General features: G+C 40.6%; 1 protein-coding gene across 2 annotated transcripts in view; it reads left to right on the top strand.

The window, feature by feature from the left end:
- Nucleotides 1–12,899, top strand: part of atxn7l1 (ataxin 7-like 1) — a 39,389-nt gene extending 26,490 nt beyond the window's left edge. For both annotated transcript variants that reach the window (XM_030045619.1, XM_030045620.1), the window contains 5 exons: nt 1,010–1,220; nt 3,855–3,976; nt 4,594–5,109; nt 7,035–7,287; nt 8,071–12,899. In XM_030045619.1, the coding sequence (XP_029901479.1) occupies nt 1,010–1,220; nt 3,855–3,976; nt 4,594–5,109; nt 7,035–7,287; nt 8,071–8,088 (1,120 nt within the window). In that variant the 3' untranslated portion in view covers nt 8,089–12,899. The remainder of the gene's footprint in view (nt 1–1,009; nt 1,221–3,854; nt 3,977–4,593; nt 5,110–7,034; nt 7,288–8,070) is intronic.
- The last annotated feature ends 10,058 nt before the right edge of the window (nt 12,900–22,957 follow it).

Here is a 22,957-nt window from a genome sequence, read left to right as displayed (position 1 = left end):
CACACATGCCAAGGTAGGCAGAACACACATGTATATTATTAAACCTTTAACTGCAGCCTTTGGAGCCAAATCTTCATCCCTAACTCCTACACTTAAAAAAAAAAAAAAAAAGTCAGGATGGACAAAAGCAGGATAACATGCACACACAGTATGTCCAAATTTAACAAGTACAATGTAAGGCAGTCACAATAAGCCATGTATTTTTCCTAAAATCTAAAATTAGTTACTACCTCCCTTGCTTTGCATACATGCAAAACAGAGAAACACACACTGATGCAGGCATAGTGACACCGCCAGCCTGCGTGGACTGTTGAAACTGCAGTTGTCTGAAATCCTGTGCATGCTCAGCTTCACCTGAGGTGAACCCACCTGTTACAAGGGGGAATCCTCGTCAGTTCATGTTTCCCCCACTAGGGGATGCTGTAAACTAAAGTGCTGTAAAGTCACCAGCACAGGAAACAACAAACAGCAGCAGCAGAGACAATAGTGAAAGTAGAGAACATCTGACCTTGGGAAAGGGACATTACGTAGAAAAGCTGCTTCCCGTTTCTATTTAAAAAGCGTCATCTATTTTAAGATGGAAGGTGTTTGGGTTTTCGCCTCAATAGCAAACAGTATTTGCAGGTGTTAGTAAAGATGGAACGTTAGCCATTAGCGTTAATTCTTCCTTTCTTTCTTTCTTTCTTTCTTTCTTTCTTTCTTTCTTTCTTTCTTTCTTTCTCTTCATTTTATTTTTTTCTTCCTTTTTTCACCTTGTTGCTCCATCTTACCTCTGACTTTGCCCCTGTTTCTCCTTTTTTTGGCCCTCTCGTTATCAATTTTTTTTCTCCATCTCCATGCTGACTCTGCCTTTCCCTCTCTTCCGGTCTCTCCTCCTCCGCCCTTCTTTTCTTCTTCCTCCTCCTTTTCTCTCCTCCTCTCCTCTTCTGTGATTCGTCTTCCTCTTAACTTGTCCCTCCTCTCTCTTTCCTTCTATCCTCCCCCCCTGCCTGTGACATATTCCACCCAGGGTCCCAGGCTCAGCCACTTCTGCCTCCAGTCCTCTGCCCCCCGCGCCGGCGCCTGGCCCGGCCTCGATCCCAGAGCTGTCTCCCCACAGCGGGCTCAGGACAGCGGGGGATGGCGGTCGGCTTTCCAGCGATGAGGGAGACGCAGAGACCCCAGAGGACACCGACAGGCCTTCCTGTCCCTACTCCACTCACCACCCGCGGCCACTAGGGGTAAGCACCACAGTATTGGTTTATGAAACTCTGTGTTATGATACAGTAATTCACAAAATAACACTCATTGGCTGAGCACTATGATATGAGGGCAAGACATTTCAAAATGCATGAGTCAAGCATCATCTTCCACATGATTGAATAGTTACTGCAAGGTATCTGTAAGTCTTTCATGACAGAAAAAGACTTAAAATAAATTATCTAAATGTAAGTCAGTACAACATATTGATATAAAGGTCTTTTTTTTTAAACTATGAAATACCACATTTCCTTTGATATCCACTCTTTGATTAAAGCAGAACAAGGTCAGCTCAATACACAAAGCAGTTTTTTCCTCCCATTTGTTTACTGTTACTGCTTTTGTAACCATAATTGTCCCAAAACAATTAATTTCCTGTTTTCCTTTTTCTTAAACCACTCATTTGTAGTTTAAAAACCTTCATTAGCGGTTATTTGATTGAAAATGGGCTTGTTTTGTTGGCTTTGATTTTAAATTACTCTTGAATTAAATTCCATGTAGTATTTAAAAAGGTCTTAACTGGTCTTAAATTTGTCCTCTTCCTATACTGAGAGCGGTTCTCCTCCTTAACAGCTGCTCACTTTGTGCTTCTTTCTTTGTCCAACATTTACTTCACCATGCCAAAGACTTGGGCAACTCCCAGATGTGAGTGTGAAGCAGGGCAGTGCTGAAAAAGAGCTTGTGCCCTGCCAAAAAAGCCCTACCTGGATTCATATAGAGCAAATAATATAAATCAAGGGCAGTCCATACTTGAATGAATATCAGAGTTGCCAACTATGCGATGGGCTCTTCACACCAAACTTTTAGAATTTGTGTGGGATTACTCAACTGGAGCTTTCATGCACATTTGCATTTTTGAACTGCATTTCAATATTGTTACTGGAGTTTTTTCAAGTACATTATTTTTCATGCAATGATGCTTCATTAGATAGTATGCAGAAGCTAGTAGCAGGATCGGCTCAAGAGAAAGGAGGGAATTCTCCTGCTGGGCATTTTCATAGTTTTTCACCTGAATTAAAGGTTTACATTGTTCTGTGCATGTGGGAAAGGTTTCATTACCTCAGGGCATTCAAACCCTTGGGAGCAGTATCAAGGCAATCAAGCTGTCAATGCCCAAATCCTTGGGTGTTGCTCTTAAGAGAAACTCAGGATTTGCTTCTATCCCACAGTATTTCTATTTATCCCACAGTGTCTACTTTTATTCAGCAATGAGGGGAAGTGTGCTTTCTGCATGCTCAGGCTCGACCACAGCTCATACCTGCTGTGTGCTGTCAGTTTTTTTGTAGGTGTAGGTTTGGGGACAATGTTGCGTTCATGAAAAGTGGGAACCGGTGTGTTTCTGACTTGGAACTTCCTGTTTCCCACCTCAGAGCAAGTGGTTGAGCTTGGAACAAAATTGCATTTTTTGGCTGTTTTCACAGCAGCAAAAGCTTGGGAATATCGGCGAAACCTCTTGAAAGAAAGAAAGTCTTTGTTTTATATTATTATGTAATGATTTTTTTATTCATTTACAGTATATGGGCTTTTGTTCTACCTGTGTGCTCCTCTTATGACCTACATGATTGGGCTGTAAGCGCTACAGATGTCACCATGTTGCTTATTTTGGTTGGAGGATGTCACAGAACTTGGATAAATCAGAGCTCTGAGAAAGTCCCGAGTGTCCAACCAGGAATTACAAGTTCAAAGTCCGCTCATGTGGATTTTTCCTACTCAGAAATTGGAAACTTCCCGGTTCCCGCTTCATGAACACAGCATAATTTGAGCCCAGAATTCGGTCTGAGGCCCATTTCAGGATCAGTACTGATAGATGTTGAATGATATCATCACATTTACATCTTCAGTGCTGCAGGGACTACTGCAGCCAAATGCATGTAAAGGAAATGTTGCTCTTTCCATCAGCCAAACTGAACACTCGTACTCACTGTTGTCACCTTTGTCCAAAAAGATAGGACTGATAGAGAATTGTCTATTACAGTGTATTTCAAAATCCAGGTCAAGATCAAAAAGTGGGTCACAGGAAGGACTCATGACTCAGTTTCCTGTCTCTTTTTAACTATACAGCATATGCTGTTGAACCAATGATTTTAAAAGGATTGGCTGTCCTGGGGTGGCCAGGCAAGCTCCCTATTTAAAAAGAAGCTCTTATGTATATGGGTGATTTAGTGATATCATCCTGGCTTAGGGGATCTTTAAATCTGTTCATTTTACATCCATCCAGTCCCTTTAGATGATGCTCAGATCTCTAAACGGGTGAGGTCAAGAAGTCAGTTTCAGCGTTGGTTGCATGTTTCATCAGCCTTCATATCTGTCAACGTTAATTTGGACTTTTTCTGTCTGTGCTCTGTGTTGGTCCTCTGTTCCTGTCTATGTCCCACTCTGCCTCTCATTTGATGCCTGTTTCTCTCTGCTGTCCATCTCTCTCTCATCCCTTTTTTTTCCTCTTTACCCTCTCTCTGTGCCCTTTATCTCATTTTCCTCCTTTTTATCCCTCTCTGCATCGCAATCCCCATCCATCTCTGCCGATCCCTGTGCCCCCCCTCCCTCTCTCTCTCTCTCCCTCTCTCTCCCTCTCTCTCTCTCTCTTACCCTGTCTCTCCCTCTCTCCGTCTCTCCAGTGTTGTGTATTCAGCAGCAGGCTCATGGGACGAGGCCACTATGTGTTTGACAGGCGATGGGACAGGATGAGGCTAGCGCTCCAGAGCATGGTGGAGAAACACCTCAATGCCCAGATGTGGAGGTGCGTATAAGTGTGCGTGTGTTAATGTATATTTCTGTCTCTGTACACGTGGATCCATGTCCATCCATGTGCAAATGTACAGAGATATCATTTGTGAGAATATTTGTGAACAAGGAACAAGTAAAGTGAAGTACTTATTGTCAATCTGAAAGGATGTAAACATTATGAGAGAAAGCGACTTATGAAGCAGACTGCATTTTACAAGCAAAAGAGAAATCTGATTTTAGTGTGTTCACCAGAGATCCATTTTAATATCAGGTGTAAATGTAAATCCAAGCTATCTATCTAGCCACTGTTCAAATTTTGCAAAGGAACAACACTTCCCAGTAGGTTCAGGAAACAGGTGTTGACCAGAGTTTGAATCTGAATCTGGTTTGAATCCCAGATCAGGTGAGACAATCATACAGTATTCTGAATTTAACTCCCTAAGATAAATAAATATAGGAAAATGTTTGTTATTCTGTTCAGGGCCCAAACTAATAACCCCAGTTTGTGTTGTTCAGTGGAAGAGATGTATTGATCGGTACTTAAAGTTTAGTGCTCTGAATCTTTATCGGCAGTGAAACAGCCTTATTGGCGCGTTGCTCATTTAAATGGTCCTGTCCTCTGTGATACAGGAAGGTGCCGCTGGCTGCCGAGAGCCTCCTCTCTCTCTCCTGCTCTGGTTCCTCCGCTGTCTCATCCCAGCAGACTCTCTCCCCCTCTCCCACCTCCCTCACCCCTCCTGTCCTCTCTCCCCCCTCCAACCCCTTCTCCTGCACCGCCGGGGTGTTCAGCACCCGAGACGTTCCACAACCCCCAGCCCCTGCTTCCACGCCTGGTAAAGCCCGTAATGGCACACATAAAGCCAGCCGCCCATCCAGAGAGATGGAGGATTCTATAGCGGGAACCAAGAAGAGAAAAAACTCTTCTTCCTCATCCTCCTCCTACTCCTCTTCGTCATTGTTTCCGACTGTGGATAATCACAAGAAAAACGGCAGCAGCTATCATCCGGCTTTCCAAGGTTCAGGGGGGATGGCCGCCACCCCAAGCTGGAAAAAAGGGCCGGGGCGTGGGGGAAACGGGATGGGGAGCAGGGCAGAGGACTGGCTCTCCAGAGCTGATGGGTCTCAAAGCCACAATTCTCAGAACAGGTGTGTGAAAAGTTAATTTGATCATTTCCAGACAGGTCTTCAAAACTTTGGGAACTTTGTGAAATCAGAGAAACACTGGTGAGGATGTGGAGAAATACTCAGTCCTGGCACACATTGATGCAGCTAAGGCCTTGTTCAGACTGCCAGCCCAAATCTGATTTCTGGCATATCCAGATTGGAGTCAGACTGGACAGCAAAAAACTAAATATAGATAGATAAATAAATAAATATTCGTTCGTATTCTCTCCTCTATTCCTGATGTCTGTTGTGATGGAGGTGTGCATCACAACTTATAAATGATGACATAAAGTCAAAGATGATGGGGGGTGCACTCCTTTTCTGCAGCTTTTTGTCATTTTACTTCTACATTTGAAAAGCGTGCCATCAGTTACCGCATTTACACATGCCTCTGTTACCGCAGCAACCAATGCAGGTAGCATAATGGTGCCTGAATATAGAAATCCAACTTGGTCACTTGCAAATGACAATGTGAACAGTCAGTCCTAATGATCAGATTTGAGAAAGAAATCAGATTTGCCTGCAGTCTGAACAAATCCTGTGCAGTTTTAAGCCCATAATAATTTCTGATTTTATGATATTGTTGAGAAAATTACTCTTCAGTCATAGAGTGAAATGACCTGCGTGACACCCTCTTGTTGAAAACTGATCGTGATTTTCAAATCCAATTAAGAAAATAAGATCTGAACTGGGTACAGGACTGAAACGTAAATGTGCGAAACATATATGTATAATTGTTTTCACGTTTTGCCCATACAGTACGCTCTTATTCTCTGCACACCTGACTTTGTGAACAGACAGCAGTTAACATTCGTGCATCTGTCTTGCAAATCTAATAATGTGGAGAGCCAACAATACACATGTTGCACACACTGAGCATCCATGCTGTTAAATGCAAGCATCTGCTAACCTGGCAGCATCTCAAGTGCATATTATTTGTTGCATTACCTTCAGTGCTCTGTATTTGCTCTATTCTCTCTGCTGCTGCAGTGTCTCACAGGGAATGTTAAAATTTCATCAAATCTAATTTTCCTTACTCACATTTTTTTTTAACAGTTATCCAGACAGTGTGCTATTAACAGGCTACCAAAATCAGTTCATAGTAACTATTAAAACAATAACAATAATAGTAATAGTAATGATTTCAAGAAAAAAAATAATTGATTAATTTTACTTGAATGCCATGTTGTTCTGATTTCAGTCAGGTAGGTGAACAGAAGGAGACTGAACTTGTGGAAACAATTTTCAACAAATTTGGGAAGATGTGGGCACTTTTTTGTATACTTATTGTCTTCTTATGAGTGCAAGATATTACATTATTAGTTGATATTGCTATGCTGTCAGTTAAATTATGAACTTGGAGATTATAATTTGCCATCCTGTTCTGGAGTCATTAAAACTAGCTGAGTAAAATTTGCCTTGTGGTTTGAGAGGCAGTCTTGTAACCACAAGGTCACTGGTTCAATCCCCTGAGCAGCTGTTTTGTTTATCAAGTGTCCCTGAGCAAGACATTGAATACCCTACCTGAGGTCACGCTGCATCAGCAAAATGATAAAATGCAAATATCTAAATGCCTTCAAACAACAAGTATAATTAATCCACCTCATCTTTATTGTCCACAGAAGGGAGATTTTGATTACAGCCGGGGTTCAAAACAACACACCACACAAAATAGACAAATCACATCAGGGGTGGAATCAGGAGCAGCAGTGCAGTACAAAAAAGCGGACAACACAGAAATCGGCTGTGATACCCTTTTCTCTTCCACTAGCTAAAAAACATCCCACCCGTGTTTCCAATATAGGACAATAAAGTTTGAACCTGAGCCAAGCAGCTTACTGTAAATCATACAGATGATAAATGGCCATATTCCTCTTTTTTTCCCCCTCTCTTTCTGTTCCTCTCAGTCTGGATCCAGGCACCACCAGTGTACCCTACTCACCCAACAAGGAGCCAGCCTCCACCCCCCATCTGCCCCCGGCTCCCCCCTCCGGCCCCCTGGCTTACGGAGGAGGAGCGGAGGGGAGGAAGAGGAGGAGCCCCAGCTCGTATGGAGGGAAGGCCAGCAAGCTGAGCAGGGCAGGGGGGCTGGAGAGCCTCTTCAGGAAGGGGAACAGCACCGGGGGGATCCTGGCCTCCGGGCCTGAGTCCCCAAGACAGGTAGGCGCTACACACTGTGCACGCTCTCCGATCTCTCGATAGCACGATGCAGTTTATTTATGTCTGTTGTTTTTCCCCTGTCACATTTGTCAGATAGCCACAGTGGAATTTCCTCCTCTGTTGTTTCATCTCCTGCCTCTGTTCCCTGCACTTGCACAAACTAATAATGCTAATTACAAGTACAGATTGGGCACAGTCCCACGGAGCATTCACGGTTTGTACAAGTTACTGCCAGCTCGCTAAAAAAAGGACTCCAAACACATTGTACGAGTGCAAACATCGAGCGTAAGCCATGTCAGACAGGAGTTTGCACTGTGGCGAGGATGTCTGACAATTTAACAGAGAACATGTTTTTCAGATAAGCTGGTAAACAATACATATTTTTAAAAATCCAAAAGTTTTTCCTTAGATCAGTTGAAACAGTTAGCACTGGTTTTCATGTAGTTTATACAGAGGAGATGGAGGCAGTCAAAGCATTGTGGGAGATGTGTGAAAATCCACAGGTAGGTGTGAGGAGTTATATTCAGCGTTACATTGTCATAATAATAGAACTTAAAATTAATTTTATTACAAAGATTCTGCTCAGTAAACAACAGACCTGATCATGCACAGCTACAGAGCAGTGAATCGTTTGACATGACTAATTAATAATATAATAATAATTAAAGCTTCATTGGTCTAAATTGTTTCAAAGTGTATTACAGATTGATTATTCTTCTTATTATTAGTTGTAGTAGTTGTGTATCTTATGAATAAAATGTTCTTCTTCTTCTCTCTCTGCAGGCCAAGTTGCATCACTGACAGCAACCTGTTCCACAGAGAGAATGTCGGGCAGCTGCGGAGGCCACCACAGTTTGTGACCTTTGACCTCACCACTCTTCCGCTGACAGCACCAATCAGACTGCTCCACTTCAGCGATGCCACCCCATTTACCCAATGACAGCTCGGTTCACCCACTGTGACATCTGGGCTTTGGAGTCTATCGCAGGGGCCTGTTTGCACCAGCCCCTGCCATCTCGCACCGCTAGGCCCATAAACGTCCCGCCGGTCACCTCTGCTCCTCCGGCGCCACCGATTAAACGACGGATTTTTTCGGCGGAAAGCTGCCGTGCATCACTGTGGTCGCGGTCTTTTTCAGAACAAGACGGTGAAATCCAAAAAAACTGACCCTCTGAAAAGGGAAATCGCTTCGGTTTGCAAAGTTTTAAAGGCATTGCTAATGATAACCACCACTGTACAATTATTTTCAGGGGAGACATTTTTGAACCAATCAGCATTGATTTCCTGGTTGTGTCTTGACTCCTCTTTCTGGTTCCTGTGTCGGGTCACCTGACCAGGAAAGAAGTTTGTGGTTTGTTTTTGGGAGTTAGTTCCTTGAAGGGCCTACTGACACGACTACTGTAGGACTCCAGTCTCAGCTACGACCCCCATCTCCCTTTTCTTTCTTTCATTTTTTTTTTATCTCTTTAACTCTGCTTCCCTGCTTTCCCTTCCTCAGAAAGTCAGAAGGGGTAGCAACAGCCTTGTTTGGCTAATTAGTCGGCCAAAAGTTCCCTCTCTTTCACTCTCCTCTTTCTCATCTCCCCAGTCTCGGACAGCTCTGTCGACTTCTCTTTGTCGTTTCCTTTCCTCCTCTTCACTCCCTGTTCCTCCTCTTTCCCTACCCAGCATGCCCACATTCAAAGTGCACTTAGTCCTCCTTCCCCTCGCTTCTTTCCTCATCAACTCGAGAGCAGTCTGCAGCAGTGCCACACCAAGAACTTGTTCATTCAAGGGAAGAAAACGTCTGTGCTACCGACGACGCCCGTCAATGCATTGCATTTCAGTGTAGGAAGAAATCAGGTTTTTTTGAGGATTGTTCCTGTTTGTTTGTTTTTGTTGTTTTTTTTCTCTTTGTGTTTTAAATATTGCAAGAAACTCCTGTCTGTGTGTCAGGACTTGCATCCAAAATGGAATTATTGCGGTGTTGGATTTTTGTATAATAATTTATCGTTTCTTAAATGATTGTCGTCGTTGTTGTTGTTTTTTCTTACTGACCACCAGAGTTGAGCTACAGAGACATTTTGAGCAACAAATTATTTGTATGGCATTTTGGAGAAAAGGTGAAAGTATTATGATGATAGTTGTTGAAAAATATGTACATATCTTTTATTATTTTTGTATTTATTAATAATTGACCCCTTTTACTAAAAATGAGATAAAGACGGAGTATTACGCCCTCCTACCTTGGTCCTATGTTTGGTAATGTTGATGAGGTTGGCCTGGTTTCCCAGAAGCTCCCTCTCTTGAATGAGTTTTGTTCATTAGCAGGCCTTGAAATTGATACTAGCCACCAGCCAAATATGAAATTTGACTGTGGCTGCCACGTCTGTTGATCCATTCACTGAATGAACAAAATTTACCAGATAGGAAAACATGCTTACAGTAGAAATAAAACAGAGATTACATTTCCGTGCAGCCGTGCAACCTAAAAATGTGAGGTTTGGCTAGTTGTCTCCCACTGAGTGTCCAGGCCGTGTATGAAATGTGATGTGTCGGGGCAGGTCTGGTCTCCTCAGTCCCACCAAACGCAAGATCAACCAAAAACAGCTCTGATCTGAGTTCTGAACCCACGTTTGCTCAAATTCCATTGATCAAACCCTTCACACACTGTTTGAGATCATCCAGGAATGTTTCATGAACAGTTACACCATTTAGGCCTGGATGATATTTTATATTTTAAATTGCAACATTGTCCCATCAAAATTTCATGATATTCAGTACAGGGAATACGCATTAACCAACCCAAAATTGCTTAAAAAGTGATTATTTTATTCTAAATTCATCTTCAATCTCCTAAAGTAAATGTTTTATATACGAGTTGCACTTCACTCAGAATTGTCATATATATATTTAAGACTGCATATACACACTATCACTGTTATTTTCTGCATCTGTCCCAGTGTTACTGGTGGCTTGCCACTATCGCTGCAGTGCCAAGAATTTAACCAAACAGAACTGAAAACCGTATCAAACAATTATAAGCAAAATCAATATCAAAACAACTAAGAATTGAGGACATCTAAGAATTCTGCCCACTGGTCCAAATATGAAATTGAAACGTACAGCATGTTAAATCTCTATAAAAGACTTGCACAGTCATTCTGTTTTGGTTTGGATATGGTCCTGCAACGTTGGCCATGTGGCCGCATATGGATGGAAATATTGCAACATCGGATATCAGATACTGGCCCGAGCTGACAGCCATGTTCAGATTCCTACATTTCTTCAGTTTCCCAGTGGGTTCACGTTGTTTCCAAACAGACCTGCCCCATACTGTGCGTCTAATGCAAGCTAATGGACAAAGCTGATGTTAGCAAGCAGATTTTGTGAAACCAGGCCCTGTTTAGTATTGTAAAATAAAGGGCCCCACATTCCGGTTTGCCTGTGGTTACCCCCTTTTTCATACTTCTTCCAATGGTCAATTTTTTTTTTTTAAAGCTGTCTTTTTCTTCCAGTGGTTTGAGACAGATTGGTCTAATCTCAATGCCATTATGCCTGGTGGTTTTATTGTGTGTCAAGTCAGACCTGAGTTAAAATGCTTTCACTTACTACTTAGTGAGGCAGGTCATTGGCCACAATCTGATGCAGCTTAGGCTCAAATTAGGTCCAGACTGCCTCAGTATGGTAGTTTGTCAAGATATTTGGCTATTTTCTTATCAACTGATTGAACTTGTCTGGCACCATCTCTGCCCTGGTGGCTCAGTTTTGTCGCTGCGCTGGAAATACAACATTACTGTTACTATGAGGGTTTGAACCTCACATTGTTCTTATGTAATCACCTTTATAAATCTACAGTATAATTTTGCAAGACAAGTGCAGAGCAGCGGACCGGATACAGCTCCTGAGTGTAAATTCAAACTTAAGTCTCCAATCCTTGGAAGCCATTTGTTTAGAATCCACTTCATGCCCCGAGTGAGATAAGATGAGCTCCGATATACTTTATTTTCTCTGTAGGAGAAATTTGTCTTGGACTCAAGAATCTGCTGCATCCGTGCCTAAAACAACCTGCATCAGATCACAAAATTGCATCATATTAACACATCAAAATGTACAACTAAATCCAGTAGAAACATTAATATGTTGGTAAACCATGGAACTGTTGCCCTGCCTTCATAGTGCAATAGTGACAAAAACATGGTTGATTGATAAAACCAAGGATACAAAATACCATAAGTCAAAGCTACAAATGTTAGAGGACTTAGTTTCTAGTGCCGAGGTAGCAACTGCATAATTAATTTAAATCACCCTGTGCATCTCCATAGACTTCCATACATATTATTGTGCAAACAGAAAAGTCAAGACTGTTGTAGGTTTTTAGAAATCAAAAAGTTAATCGGATGAAATCGCCTCAAAGGTACATTTTTTAATGCACCTGGCTCTGCTGAACAAGCTGAAGTAAGTGAAAGCATTTTAACGTGATCCAGCATTGATAAGAGTGTGCGGCCCTGAGCGACGCTCCCACCTGGTACTCACCAACTGCTTCAGAGGAGATCGCCGGGATTCACTCTGTGTCTCAAAAGCATCTGAGCACTAACGACGAGTCAGCTGCACATAACCAGTTCTGTTTGTGTTATACGTTTCCCACAGTGACTCTGATGACGGAGATCTGCCTGAAATCTCTCGGATCACTCTTGTTACCCTGGCTTGGTGTTGTTTTTTCTCGCTGTAGATACACATGGTATATCTGGGTACCCGCGATGTACAGCTGACCAGCTAACATGCCTACCAGCTTATCCGTGTTGGCGCTGCATTGTCAAATCTCTACAGATGTTTGTATATAACAGTCTGTTGCCAGCAGTGATGGCTGTATATGTGAAAGGCAACACAGTTAACATCACAGAAACACAGTATAGGTGTTTTACTTTCAGTTCACAGACGTGGTTTGTGTGGGAATTTGCCTTCAAGGGACAATAATTTACCGTGCTAGTGTATTTTTCACACTTAGTACCATCTCCCCTGTTTATCTACAGAACAAAGATGCTCTTAGCGCTGAGATGTTTTTGGGAAGCACCACCCTGACTTACTGTTGACAGTAGTAAGAAGTTACAGTGTATTGCAGCTAAGGTTAAGGCAATGCTATAATGACTTTTGGACATTGTCTTTGCTGTTGAATGGATGAAATATTTACGGAGGTATTACAGTTGGGTATTTTTTTTTTTTTTGTAAACCCTCCCCTCTCCTTTTTGCACTTTGTGATAATGCCCAGATCTTTAATCACCTTCTATTTATATAAATATTTGAGATATATAAATCTATATCTATATATTTGTAAAAGTGTTTTTGTCAACTACAGTAAAAAAAAAAAAATGTATATGAAGAGTATATTCTTGGTGAGTGGGAGAAGGCCCCAAAACCAGTGCACTGTTTTTTTGTTTTGTTTTGTTTTATTTTTTCATCTGATCCAAACTTTTGGTGAATGTTGAATGTCTGAACAATGCCTTGCAAGAGTCTGGGTCTCTTCACCCTCACTTCAGTTGCTTCAGAAAAATGGATTTCCCATCAAATCAGTTTAACACTTGCTGTATAAAATGGTCTTATATCCAAGCTTTTATTAAATGATTTTAAATGGACGTGCTGTTATTTGTAAATGAGAGATGTAGCCCATAAGCACCTCCTCGTGAGGGCTGTTGGTTTGTGCGGGCATGCTTTTCCTGGCATTACCGCTAACTACCTGTTGACCATCTTCTGGCTTAGCAGCTCAGCCACACATAAGTCACACAAACACGATTAGTCATGTTGCTCCACAAGAGAAATGTGTTTGTTCCCCATTGGTGTTTCAGTTTTCATGCTGTCGGAGCACAAGAGCGTTTTCAGTGGTCATAGGCTTTTCACAAAGGAGCTTAATTGACTGATATTTCTTCATTCCTTTAACAGTCTAAAATCTTAAACTCTCAGCAAAAGCATTTGTAATTACATTTTTGGTTTCTGCGTCCAGGCATTAGTTTTGAGGCGTGTCTGCTATAATGACAGTTTTCAAATTTCTTTCCAGTAGATTTGAAAATTGTCATTTCAGCCTGAGTCTCAGACAACCTATGAAAAGTAAGAGGAAATCGGTGCTTGCTTTATTGCTGTGACATTCTTTTAATGGCTGCCCATTACCACCTTCTTTAAATTTATCTCACGTTCAAGATTTTGTTATTGGCATCACATTGAAACACTGAATATTGTTAACATGTTGTTGGACGAACTCTTAACTGCATCCTTTCTGTGAAGAGTGAGAGGACTCTCCAGATCTGAAACTGTGTTCTTGGATTGGGATTTCACACAGATCACATCTGTTGGTAATTAAAATCAATAAATTAATTAATGCTACTTCTACTAGGGCCACTATTAATAATAATTTAAAAATGCATAAAATTGCTTTTGGGGACACTAAGGCACGAGTGCATAATGCAGGGAGTCTGCATGGCATTAAAAATCATAAAAATGCCTCCAATTCTCCACTTTTATGAATATTAGGGCTTAAAAGTCATTGAATAGTCTCAAATGCAACAAAAACATTTTCCTATTTTACCTGCTGGACTTACCTGTTGGGAAAATGTCTCTTCTGCAGTAATCCAGCTCATTTTATATTTACCAGTCCTGCTTACCTGCAGAGGTAACCTGTGAAGGAACTGCAGTTCATACAGTTGTCTAGTTAATACCCAGCCCTTTTGGCAACCAAAACTCTCCTCAGAACTGGACCAAATATACAAAGCTAACCTTTATACTTAGGCCTGCAATGCTTATTTTCATGAGTAAAAGATGATTTTTCAATAAAAGTTAAAATTCATTAAAATTAGTCTGAAAATGTCTTTAAAAACAATAAATTTCACTTGTCAGCCTGTAGACACCCTGTAGAGACAGTTTCTGTGAGCAAGGCACTGAATCCAAACCAGCTGTGCCTGACCTCTGACCTCTGAGGGGGTCAAGAAAATTTCCCAACAGATGAATAAAGTGTCACAAATTAACAGGCAAGAGTGACAAGAGCTCTAGATCTCCTTGACTGACATTGCTTTCACGCCATATTGTAATTATAAATACAGTCATTCTGAAAATACGGTCACATCTTTTCCCTAGTTGTAGAGACACTTTTGCATGATTTCTTGCACTTTGCCGCACTGCTTTTACACCCAGCTGCTCAGTTCATTCATGCAACACACCAGCGTCAGCTTTGGTGTTTGTTAAGAGCCTATGAATGTCATTCATGGTGGCAATTCTGCAATGATTTGAATGAACACGTACACACCCTCAAGCCGCTGGACTCTTTGTTATGATGTGAAGGCAGCATTATACAGTCATCAGAAATGTGGATATAGACAAAATTGGAACTCCTGATAGAAAGAGCGAGACTACGTGCCATGTTGATGCCCATCTCTTTGCATTGACAACTTCAATTTCTCACTGTTGAGAGAAGAAATGTGATGTTTTGCTGAAGAAATTTGCATATTTTAAGCACCCAGGCTCAAGAAACTCTGTGCTTTAGGCTTTAAGGAGCAAGTGCCATGCTGCAAATTTGTATCTTCTCTGATCCAACTGGTCATTCAAAAAAAAAAAAAAAAAAAAGTCAAGACTAGTATAGAGATTGCATTTTCTTTATGCCACAGACAGAGCCTGGCTTGTCTTAGCCACTTAGCTGCGTATTGTTTCTATTCATCCTCGTTTGCAGCCCGTGCCAAAGTGATGTGCCGATCTCAAAGAATGCCTTCCTCTGTAAATGTGTGTGGTATCAATTTGGCATCCAGTTCATCTTTCTAAACACTGTTCTGCCATGTCTCATGAACTTTTTGTGTTGTATCCTTTCTCTCTAGATCGACATTCTGAAGATAATAATTGTGGAGCCAAGACATGTGGAGCAGCTCACAGATCATTCATGGCATACTGACTGCAGGGCAAAATAAATAAAATTTTTACTGGTATACACTCTTCACCATTGGCTGGGTTCCATATATTTGGTTGGTCCTAACACAAAACAGACTAATTTCATACTCCAATCACAGGTCCCAAATCAATTCTTTTCAATTTCACAATGCCAGTTACATGCCAACTGTCTAATTGTGCAACCTTATTAACATTTACTTCTCGTGGCTGAAATGGATTTATCAGATGAACTCTCCAAAGGGGCCCTATGTTTGGGTTCACTTCGTCAGCCAACTTCAGTTTTTCTGATAACATGTTCATCCAGTCTGTATCAAGCTGTTTTGATGGCAGAGAGATTAAGTATTGCACATTATACCAGTAAGATGGTGAAAATTTAAGGTTTACTTCCAAACGTGAAATGGATTAATCGCAGGGGAAATGCAAATTTAAAAAATAAATAAATTAAAAAATAACAGCAAAAAAGTGGCCACTCAAACACTCGCCTCCTCAGCAATCCAGATACAGCCCACAGTCATACATTATTTGTCAAAGAATTTCTCTCTGATTGTGTTTTTTTTTTTTTTTTTTTTTAACTTTCTGCAAACAGTGATTACCGGCGAGGAGGGTTATGGTTTGATATAAAAAGATGTCCTTTCAGTTTTAAGTTCCACTTGTTTTCTCTCAGCCCTAACCCTAGTAAGTGCTACTTGTCGCTTCTGTGGAAAATGGATAATTTGTCATGAAGACTGAGTCAGATATGACTGTAGCCCCCCAGAGTGTGGTGACTCAACCAGAGGCTGAGTTCAAAAAAACCATGGAGATCACAGAGAGCTTGCAGCCAGCCATGGGAAAGGATGGCTCAATGTTGTTCTTCTTTTTAGCTACCTAAAGCTTCAAAAAAATACTGTATGTAGTTTTGGTAACAAAATATGACTCATGACAACTGGCAAATGCTTATTTAAAATATCCTCACATGTACCAAAAAAAAAAAAAAAAAAAAGGGAAAAAACTTTTCAAGCCAAATGAAGTGAGAGTAAATGAAGAGGATGCTGCTTTTTGGAACTCTTCCAGTTCTAATAAATTTCATGAACTATTCAGAAACGCAAATTTTCCTCCAAAATCATAGAGTGGTTTTGAATCACCTCAGCTGGAAGTCTTTTAGAGCAAGTTTTCATCGTTGAGTCTGCCAGACTCCCCTGAAGAGACTTACACCCCAATTCAAAGGATATGTTAACCCCAATTCCAAGTTACATGTGCAGTCCATTGAACCTCTGCAGGTTCCTTGCATGGTGTGCCATATAAGGAACCTTCTTCTCCTCCTTCTTCTTCTTGTTTTTCCTCTCCTTCTTCTTCTGCCTCTTATATTTATCCAGAAGTGGTCTACTGGCCCTAGGGTTACTGATTCCAGTCCCATTTTCTGGGAAATCCATGGCATTCTTTCCAGTAATGATGAGATAGCATGTGACACAGGTCATACTGCACCAGAAAAAGAACCTAAATTTAGGGAATTAAACACTTGAAAACATATGAGAGGGTGTCTCAAACTCGCTCACATTATAAATTCATGGCTGGTGCTCTGGTGCGCAGCCCCTCAAGCTGCACCAGTGTTTGCATTTGAGGCTTGAGTGTACTTGCCAAAAAACAGATTATTTCCCACATTATTGTTTGCTGGTCACTGGTTTCCACAATGCACTGTGTGCCCATGATCTTGGAAGATCCACTCATACATACAGACTCACTGTTCCTTTGATCTAGGGCAGTTTGATGGATTAAATGCCACTGAATGCCATAGTTGTTCAAGATAAGACTTTTCTGTGCAGGAGCTTTTTATGAGCAGGACTGCAGAACCCACTTGTGAATATTAATAAGTCCCCAAAAATTAGTAAAAAGAGAGACACCTCTGTCTTTGCAGGAGACAAACGCTCGACCTGCTCTAGTGACAGGTCATGAAAGATCTTCGGACCATACCCAGAGTGATATAATCACTTTTGGTTCATAATTGCTACCACCGCGCAGTGAAGCCAATTTCCATGTAAAAGCTTGGCGGATTAGCAAATTCACTCTCCACTTCCTTGTCAGATTCAGCGGCTCTAGGTTTTGTCTCTTGAGGAAATCACTGATTGGAGCTCTCATGCTTCTCGTCAGGGAAAACAGGCGCTGGTGTTCACAGCTGAGGGCCAAAGAAAAAGGTAGGTTCATTTTTAACAAGACACGAGGGTGATCAGGTGCAAGTTGAGGAAGAAGGTGGGGCAGATTTTGATGTGATTTGGGGTTGAATATTAAAAAATTTAAATAAAGGCTTAAATATTCTGCCAAACCTGATTTAAACATTTCCCACAGTGTTTAAGAGTAAAAAAATGCAAACTGTGTCCTCGAGTAAGGTGGAGGCATTATGTTGAATAGGAAGGATATATTTCCCACAAGAATGCACTTCTAATAGTCACTGATTGCATCTGTATAGGAAATTATATACCTTACGTTTACCGCACAAATGTAGTGCTACTGTACATTAGCCCAATGTATAGGAAAAGGCATAAAGAAAAGACTGAAATACAAGGAATGAGCAATAGAGAACCTACACTCCTGGCTTTTATAGTGTGTAAATGCTTAAACACGGTGGGGAAATGTGAAAAAAAAAAAAAAAAAAAAAAAATCAATGTACTGCAAGGTTGTGCAGAAACTGCCTTGGTGGTAATATTAAATACCACTGGTCATAAATAACTGCACTAGTAAGATGTTCTCCATTGCTGGGTTGGGGTGAGGAGTCCAGAGATTGCAGGGTGAGCAGGGCTGAGCCGCTCTCAGGACAGTTCAGTCCGTCCGCCTCCAGTCGTTTCGACATGATGTGTGCGGCCAACAGATGTTTGGGCCTGCTGCTCCCCTCGGTGCTTTGCATCCACAGGCGGCTCCAATGACAAAATATGAGAGCATGCTCACCAACATTGACACCTTGTGGTCAATTACCTCTAACACTGGCCCAAATCTCATCAATCAAATATCAGAAACAAAAGCACGCAGAGAGGTATGGTGTGTATTCTTACCTTTATGTATAGATTCTTTTTTTTTCTTCTTTGTTTTTGGATTAGCCTTCATTTCATCAGATAGTCCTGTTAAGAAATAAAATGACTGAGGACCTTCTCTACTGAGCTCAAAAGACTCCTCTAGTTACACTGAATGTCATGTGAGCTTTGTGTGATTCTTAGTTAAAATCCCACCAATTAATGACAGATCTAATCTTACAGTAAGAGAAAACTAAATTATTTTGGCAAAACAGTGTATTTGTCAGTTTTTTTTTGTTTTTTTTTTTTTTTTTCTGCTAGATGGGTCCCATTGGAATCAAACTCCAGTATATCCACTAGTCCCACTTCTAGCCCACACTCCAATCATAAACAGGCTATTTAAATTACCAGCATAAACAAACTAGTTATCATGCACAAAAAAGTGTCCAAACATATCACTAGGTAGTGTGATAAATGCAGTTTGCATGTAATTGAGAAGATAAAAGCTTTCAGCTCCATGCGACCACGTCCATGAATGCCGAGGAGCCCCCCTCCCCACTGCAAACAGCATTCTTATGATAATGGTATAATGCTGGTGCTTTAGTTAATTGTGTATAGCCGATAGCGGTGGGCACCTTTTGTTGTGTGCTCACATGGGCCCAAAGGAAAGGGCTGGCAGGGATTATAACTCTTATATAGAACTTCTCAAATTTCCCTAACAACTACAATTTCTATTTAAAAAAAACAAAAAAAGGTCACCCAATTTGTATTCAAGGAGGTAAATGCTTTTTTCTTCTTTCTTTTTTCTCTTTATCTTAAATGTATGTAATGTGAATTCAGCATAAGTGGGACACTTTTTTCTTTTCTTTCTTTTTTTTTTTTTATCATTTCCAACTTTTGTGACATCTATCAACTTCTATCGAACCAGGCTGCCAAAAACAGAATGTAGTCCTGAAACTGATATTGTGCAAAACAAATAGAAATAGAAAGAATCAGTGCTATTATTGTCACAGGAAGCATGACACCCACTTGTGTCCAGTGTGCCTAAGTGGAAAAGCAGTTCAGATAAAGTGAATAATATGCACCAATTCAAGACTGTGCTATAATTCAGCTGTAATTGTAAGGTACTTGACTTACATTTAACATAACCCTTGAGACACTTGCAGTTAATACAATTGCCACGATTAATGAATATGAATTAACACACAAGAGTAAAGTATTGATAATGAACGCAGCTTTAATGGCACCAAGACTCTGAATGCTCCTTGGGTGTGATTTTTTTCCCCACATGACTTCCAAATACATTTCTGGCAAAACTCTCATGATTTGTACTGTACATTATAAAGATAAAAGCTTAAGCTATAAGTAAAATTTTGACTCACTTAAGCAACCATACTTAGTTGACACTGAAGTATATTAGGTCTACAGTATTAAATTAAAGTAGCTCATTTTGACTCTGATGAGCCAGAACTTTAGGTGTCTCCTCAAAATTTGACTTCTGTCCACCACTACAAATGCCTAAAAAAAACTGGTTCACCTCACTTAAAACATGCCTTTATGTGATAAAGTGAAATGGGCCAGCTGGAAAAAAAAAAAAAAAAAAACACAAGAAAAAACGTACATAATAATTGAGACATCATAAGGTTTTATTTCCACAAAACAAAAAAGCTGTCACAGATCTCACCTTGTGCTCTGGAGACTGACCTCCTTTCCAATCCAAGTTTGCTCCACCCCTCTCTGCAGCTTCAGGCCAAGGATGTAATGTGATTTTGATCATATGGTTTCACGGATACTGACCAGTGACAACAGTGTCGATTATCACCTATCACTCCAAGAAATATATCGAAAATCAACAGCACTCCATGAAACTTGATGTCCCACTGCGGCTGAACTCATCGTAAGCCAGCAGATCGGCTACTTAGAAAACTTTATAGTTCAAAAGACCTTTCTGATTCTGAGACTTTTATTCAGAGTGACTTAAAGAGAGTGACCAGGTAGGAGTTCAATGTCTTGCTGAAACACTTAACATCACACATTTGTTGGTGGGATCTAACATGAGACTTTCTGCTGATGGATACACACACACACACACACACACACACACACACACACACACACACACACACACAAATATAGTATTTGTATAATACATTTAGTAGGGTATTATCGTACTATCACAGCAAACCTTTAAAATATCACACAACTACAACAGATGAAACAAAAGTCAGACCACAGAAATTCCTACAGCAGTATCACAGAGACCAGAAATTCATAGTAAGATACGGAAAACTCAGTAAGGTCACATAAACTCACAAATATGAAAACACACATGTCAAGTAGGAATAGGAATGTTTTTGTCAGGATACCAAACCTGTGAATTACCTGCATACATGTTTGACTACAACTACAAGGCTACACTACTTGACTAATATTATACTATAGACTCTTGCATTATTAATACTATACTACTAGACAGTATTACTACTACACAAGACTACTATTGCAGGCCTTGACTAATAGTACACACCACTTGAATACATATCTTTAATTGTCTATGTTAGGCTATGCAACTTGTATACAAGACTCTAGCCTGCTATTAGATTTACATGATACCACTAATATAATAAAATTTATCACTGTTACACTATTAGACTGTAGGCCCACTACTAGACATCTGTATCATGTTAGTTCTATGTATAATGCTAGTTGTGCTTTAAATAGCCAAGTAGTCTGCCATTTCATTTTCCAGTAGTATTTAAGCCTTGAGCGGCAGTGCTTTTACACTGAATTTAGAACAGTTAAGAGGTGTTATTCATGAATCCAGATGGAGTCACTACAAAGCACTGAGTCAAGAGGCATATTGCTTTCAAAGAACTGCAGTGAGAGAATGCAAATGTGAAATTAATTTTATAATCACCATAACTCCTCCTCCTCCACCTCTTCTTACTACAACTACTAGCCTACTCCTCCTCCTCCTCCTCCTCCTCCTCCTCCTCCTCCTCCTCCTCATCATCATCATCATCACCATCACCATCATCATCATCATCATCATCATCATGTGTCATCAGCACCACACAATGTAATTCTTGTGGATTAGCTAAAAAAAAAACAACAACAAAAAAACAAACAAAAAAAAAACGTTGTGATAGCGGATTAATAATAAAATGACGCTGTCACAAGTGTGCCCTCATTGGATATTGCGCACAAGAACTAATGTGACTCAGCCAATCACAACTTAGCACCGGAACTATCGTTTACCCTAACCGTCGATCTCATTTTAACAGTGTTGGACAGCTGCGCGGTACAGTAGACTTGGCTATTAATTATATTTTTCCCAAGTTAAAACAAAAACATTAATTATTATATCAGCTTTAGAGACGATGAAATGGTTATTCACCACAAACCAGACTGTACTTTTGTCAAGCCGCAAATACCAAACTGATGCTGAGTTATCTTAACTGGCACTCACTAGGCTAGCTAGCTGTTAGAGAAATGGCACAAAAGTTGATTTTCTCCGGGTGGAAATATTCCTATTTTTATTTTATCGACCCCAAAAACCTTGGACAGAAACCACACCTGGTTCCCCGTATCATTTATGACAAGGTAATTGAATAAAGTTGGCTGCTAATGGTGTATTTTAATGGGAATGTTGGCTAATGTTACAAGTGCAATGAGTTACTGCACTGAGATAGCAAGTAATAACAACACTTTTGAAATTAGTAAACAGTAGTGAGCATGGCTTACTTTAGCCAAGAGCCCACTGATTACCAAACGTGTCACAACAAATTTTAACAAACAAGTAGATGTTTTTACCTCGTCCACACTGATGCTGTTTTGTCAGCTGGTACTTAAATATACACTGGGCTGCCATATTTTGCCTTAATACCTGTAGGATTGGGAAACTGGGCTAAAACAACTTGAAAATAAAGCATTTAATTGTGATGGAATGGATTATTCAGATCAATCAGATGGTCCTTGAAGTGACTCCAGATGATCCCCATCAAAATGAGGAATAGTCCAGTGTCACTAATAGGCCAATTTCATGCACTAGGAATTTACACAGTGGGGGAAAGGGTAAGTTTGACTGTTTACATCCATATAAATAGTTATTTTAGTCTGTGGTTTTGTAAAAGTTAAATCTTCAGATGTGGTTTGTTTGGAGAAAATATACCAAACAGGCGTCCATGGTCTTAATGGCTCTCTGACTGGCCATTCTCGACCTGAAGAAATGTAGGACACCTGGGCTAGATAGTATTTCTATCAGGCGTTATTAATTATCGTGTGTGTGTGTGTGTGTGTGTGTGTGTGTGTGTGTGTGTGTGTGTGTGTGTGTGTGTGTGTGTGTGTCTGTGTGTGTGTGCAACGCAGAGCAACCATGTCTGTATTTTATATTTTGGCCACAAAATCTGACAAATTACCCTTTAGTTTATTACTGTTACTCGAATTAATTATAAGTATTGGGTCTATAACCTAAAGTTTTGGAAATGCACCAAAATCATCCATGTTTAATTTTGTGTTTGCGTCGTGGACTCTTGTGGAGAGCCCCGTGTCCCCAAAATCTTGCGCGCTTTGGGGCTTAAATCGGGGCTGTAACCGTGGCCCCTTGGTTAAAAACGGGAAAAACTGAAAAACTTTTCTTCATTCCCGACGGTCACAACCTCTCTCTCCTTTTAAAGTCACCTCTAAAGTGCCTGCATTTCCAACAAAAATTGGATGTAGTGGGTGCACCTTTGCGCAGAGACTGGTTCAATGCTGACAGGCTCCTCTGGGTGCACAAAGACAGCCGCTCA

Source organism: Myripristis murdjan, chromosome 23 (genome assembly GCF_902150065.1).
Source record: "Myripristis murdjan chromosome 23, fMyrMur1.1, whole genome shotgun sequence".
Classification (NCBI taxonomy): Eukaryota; Metazoa; Chordata; class Actinopteri; order Holocentriformes; family Holocentridae; genus Myripristis; species Myripristis murdjan.
This window is presented reverse-complemented; position numbering and strand designations above follow the sequence as displayed.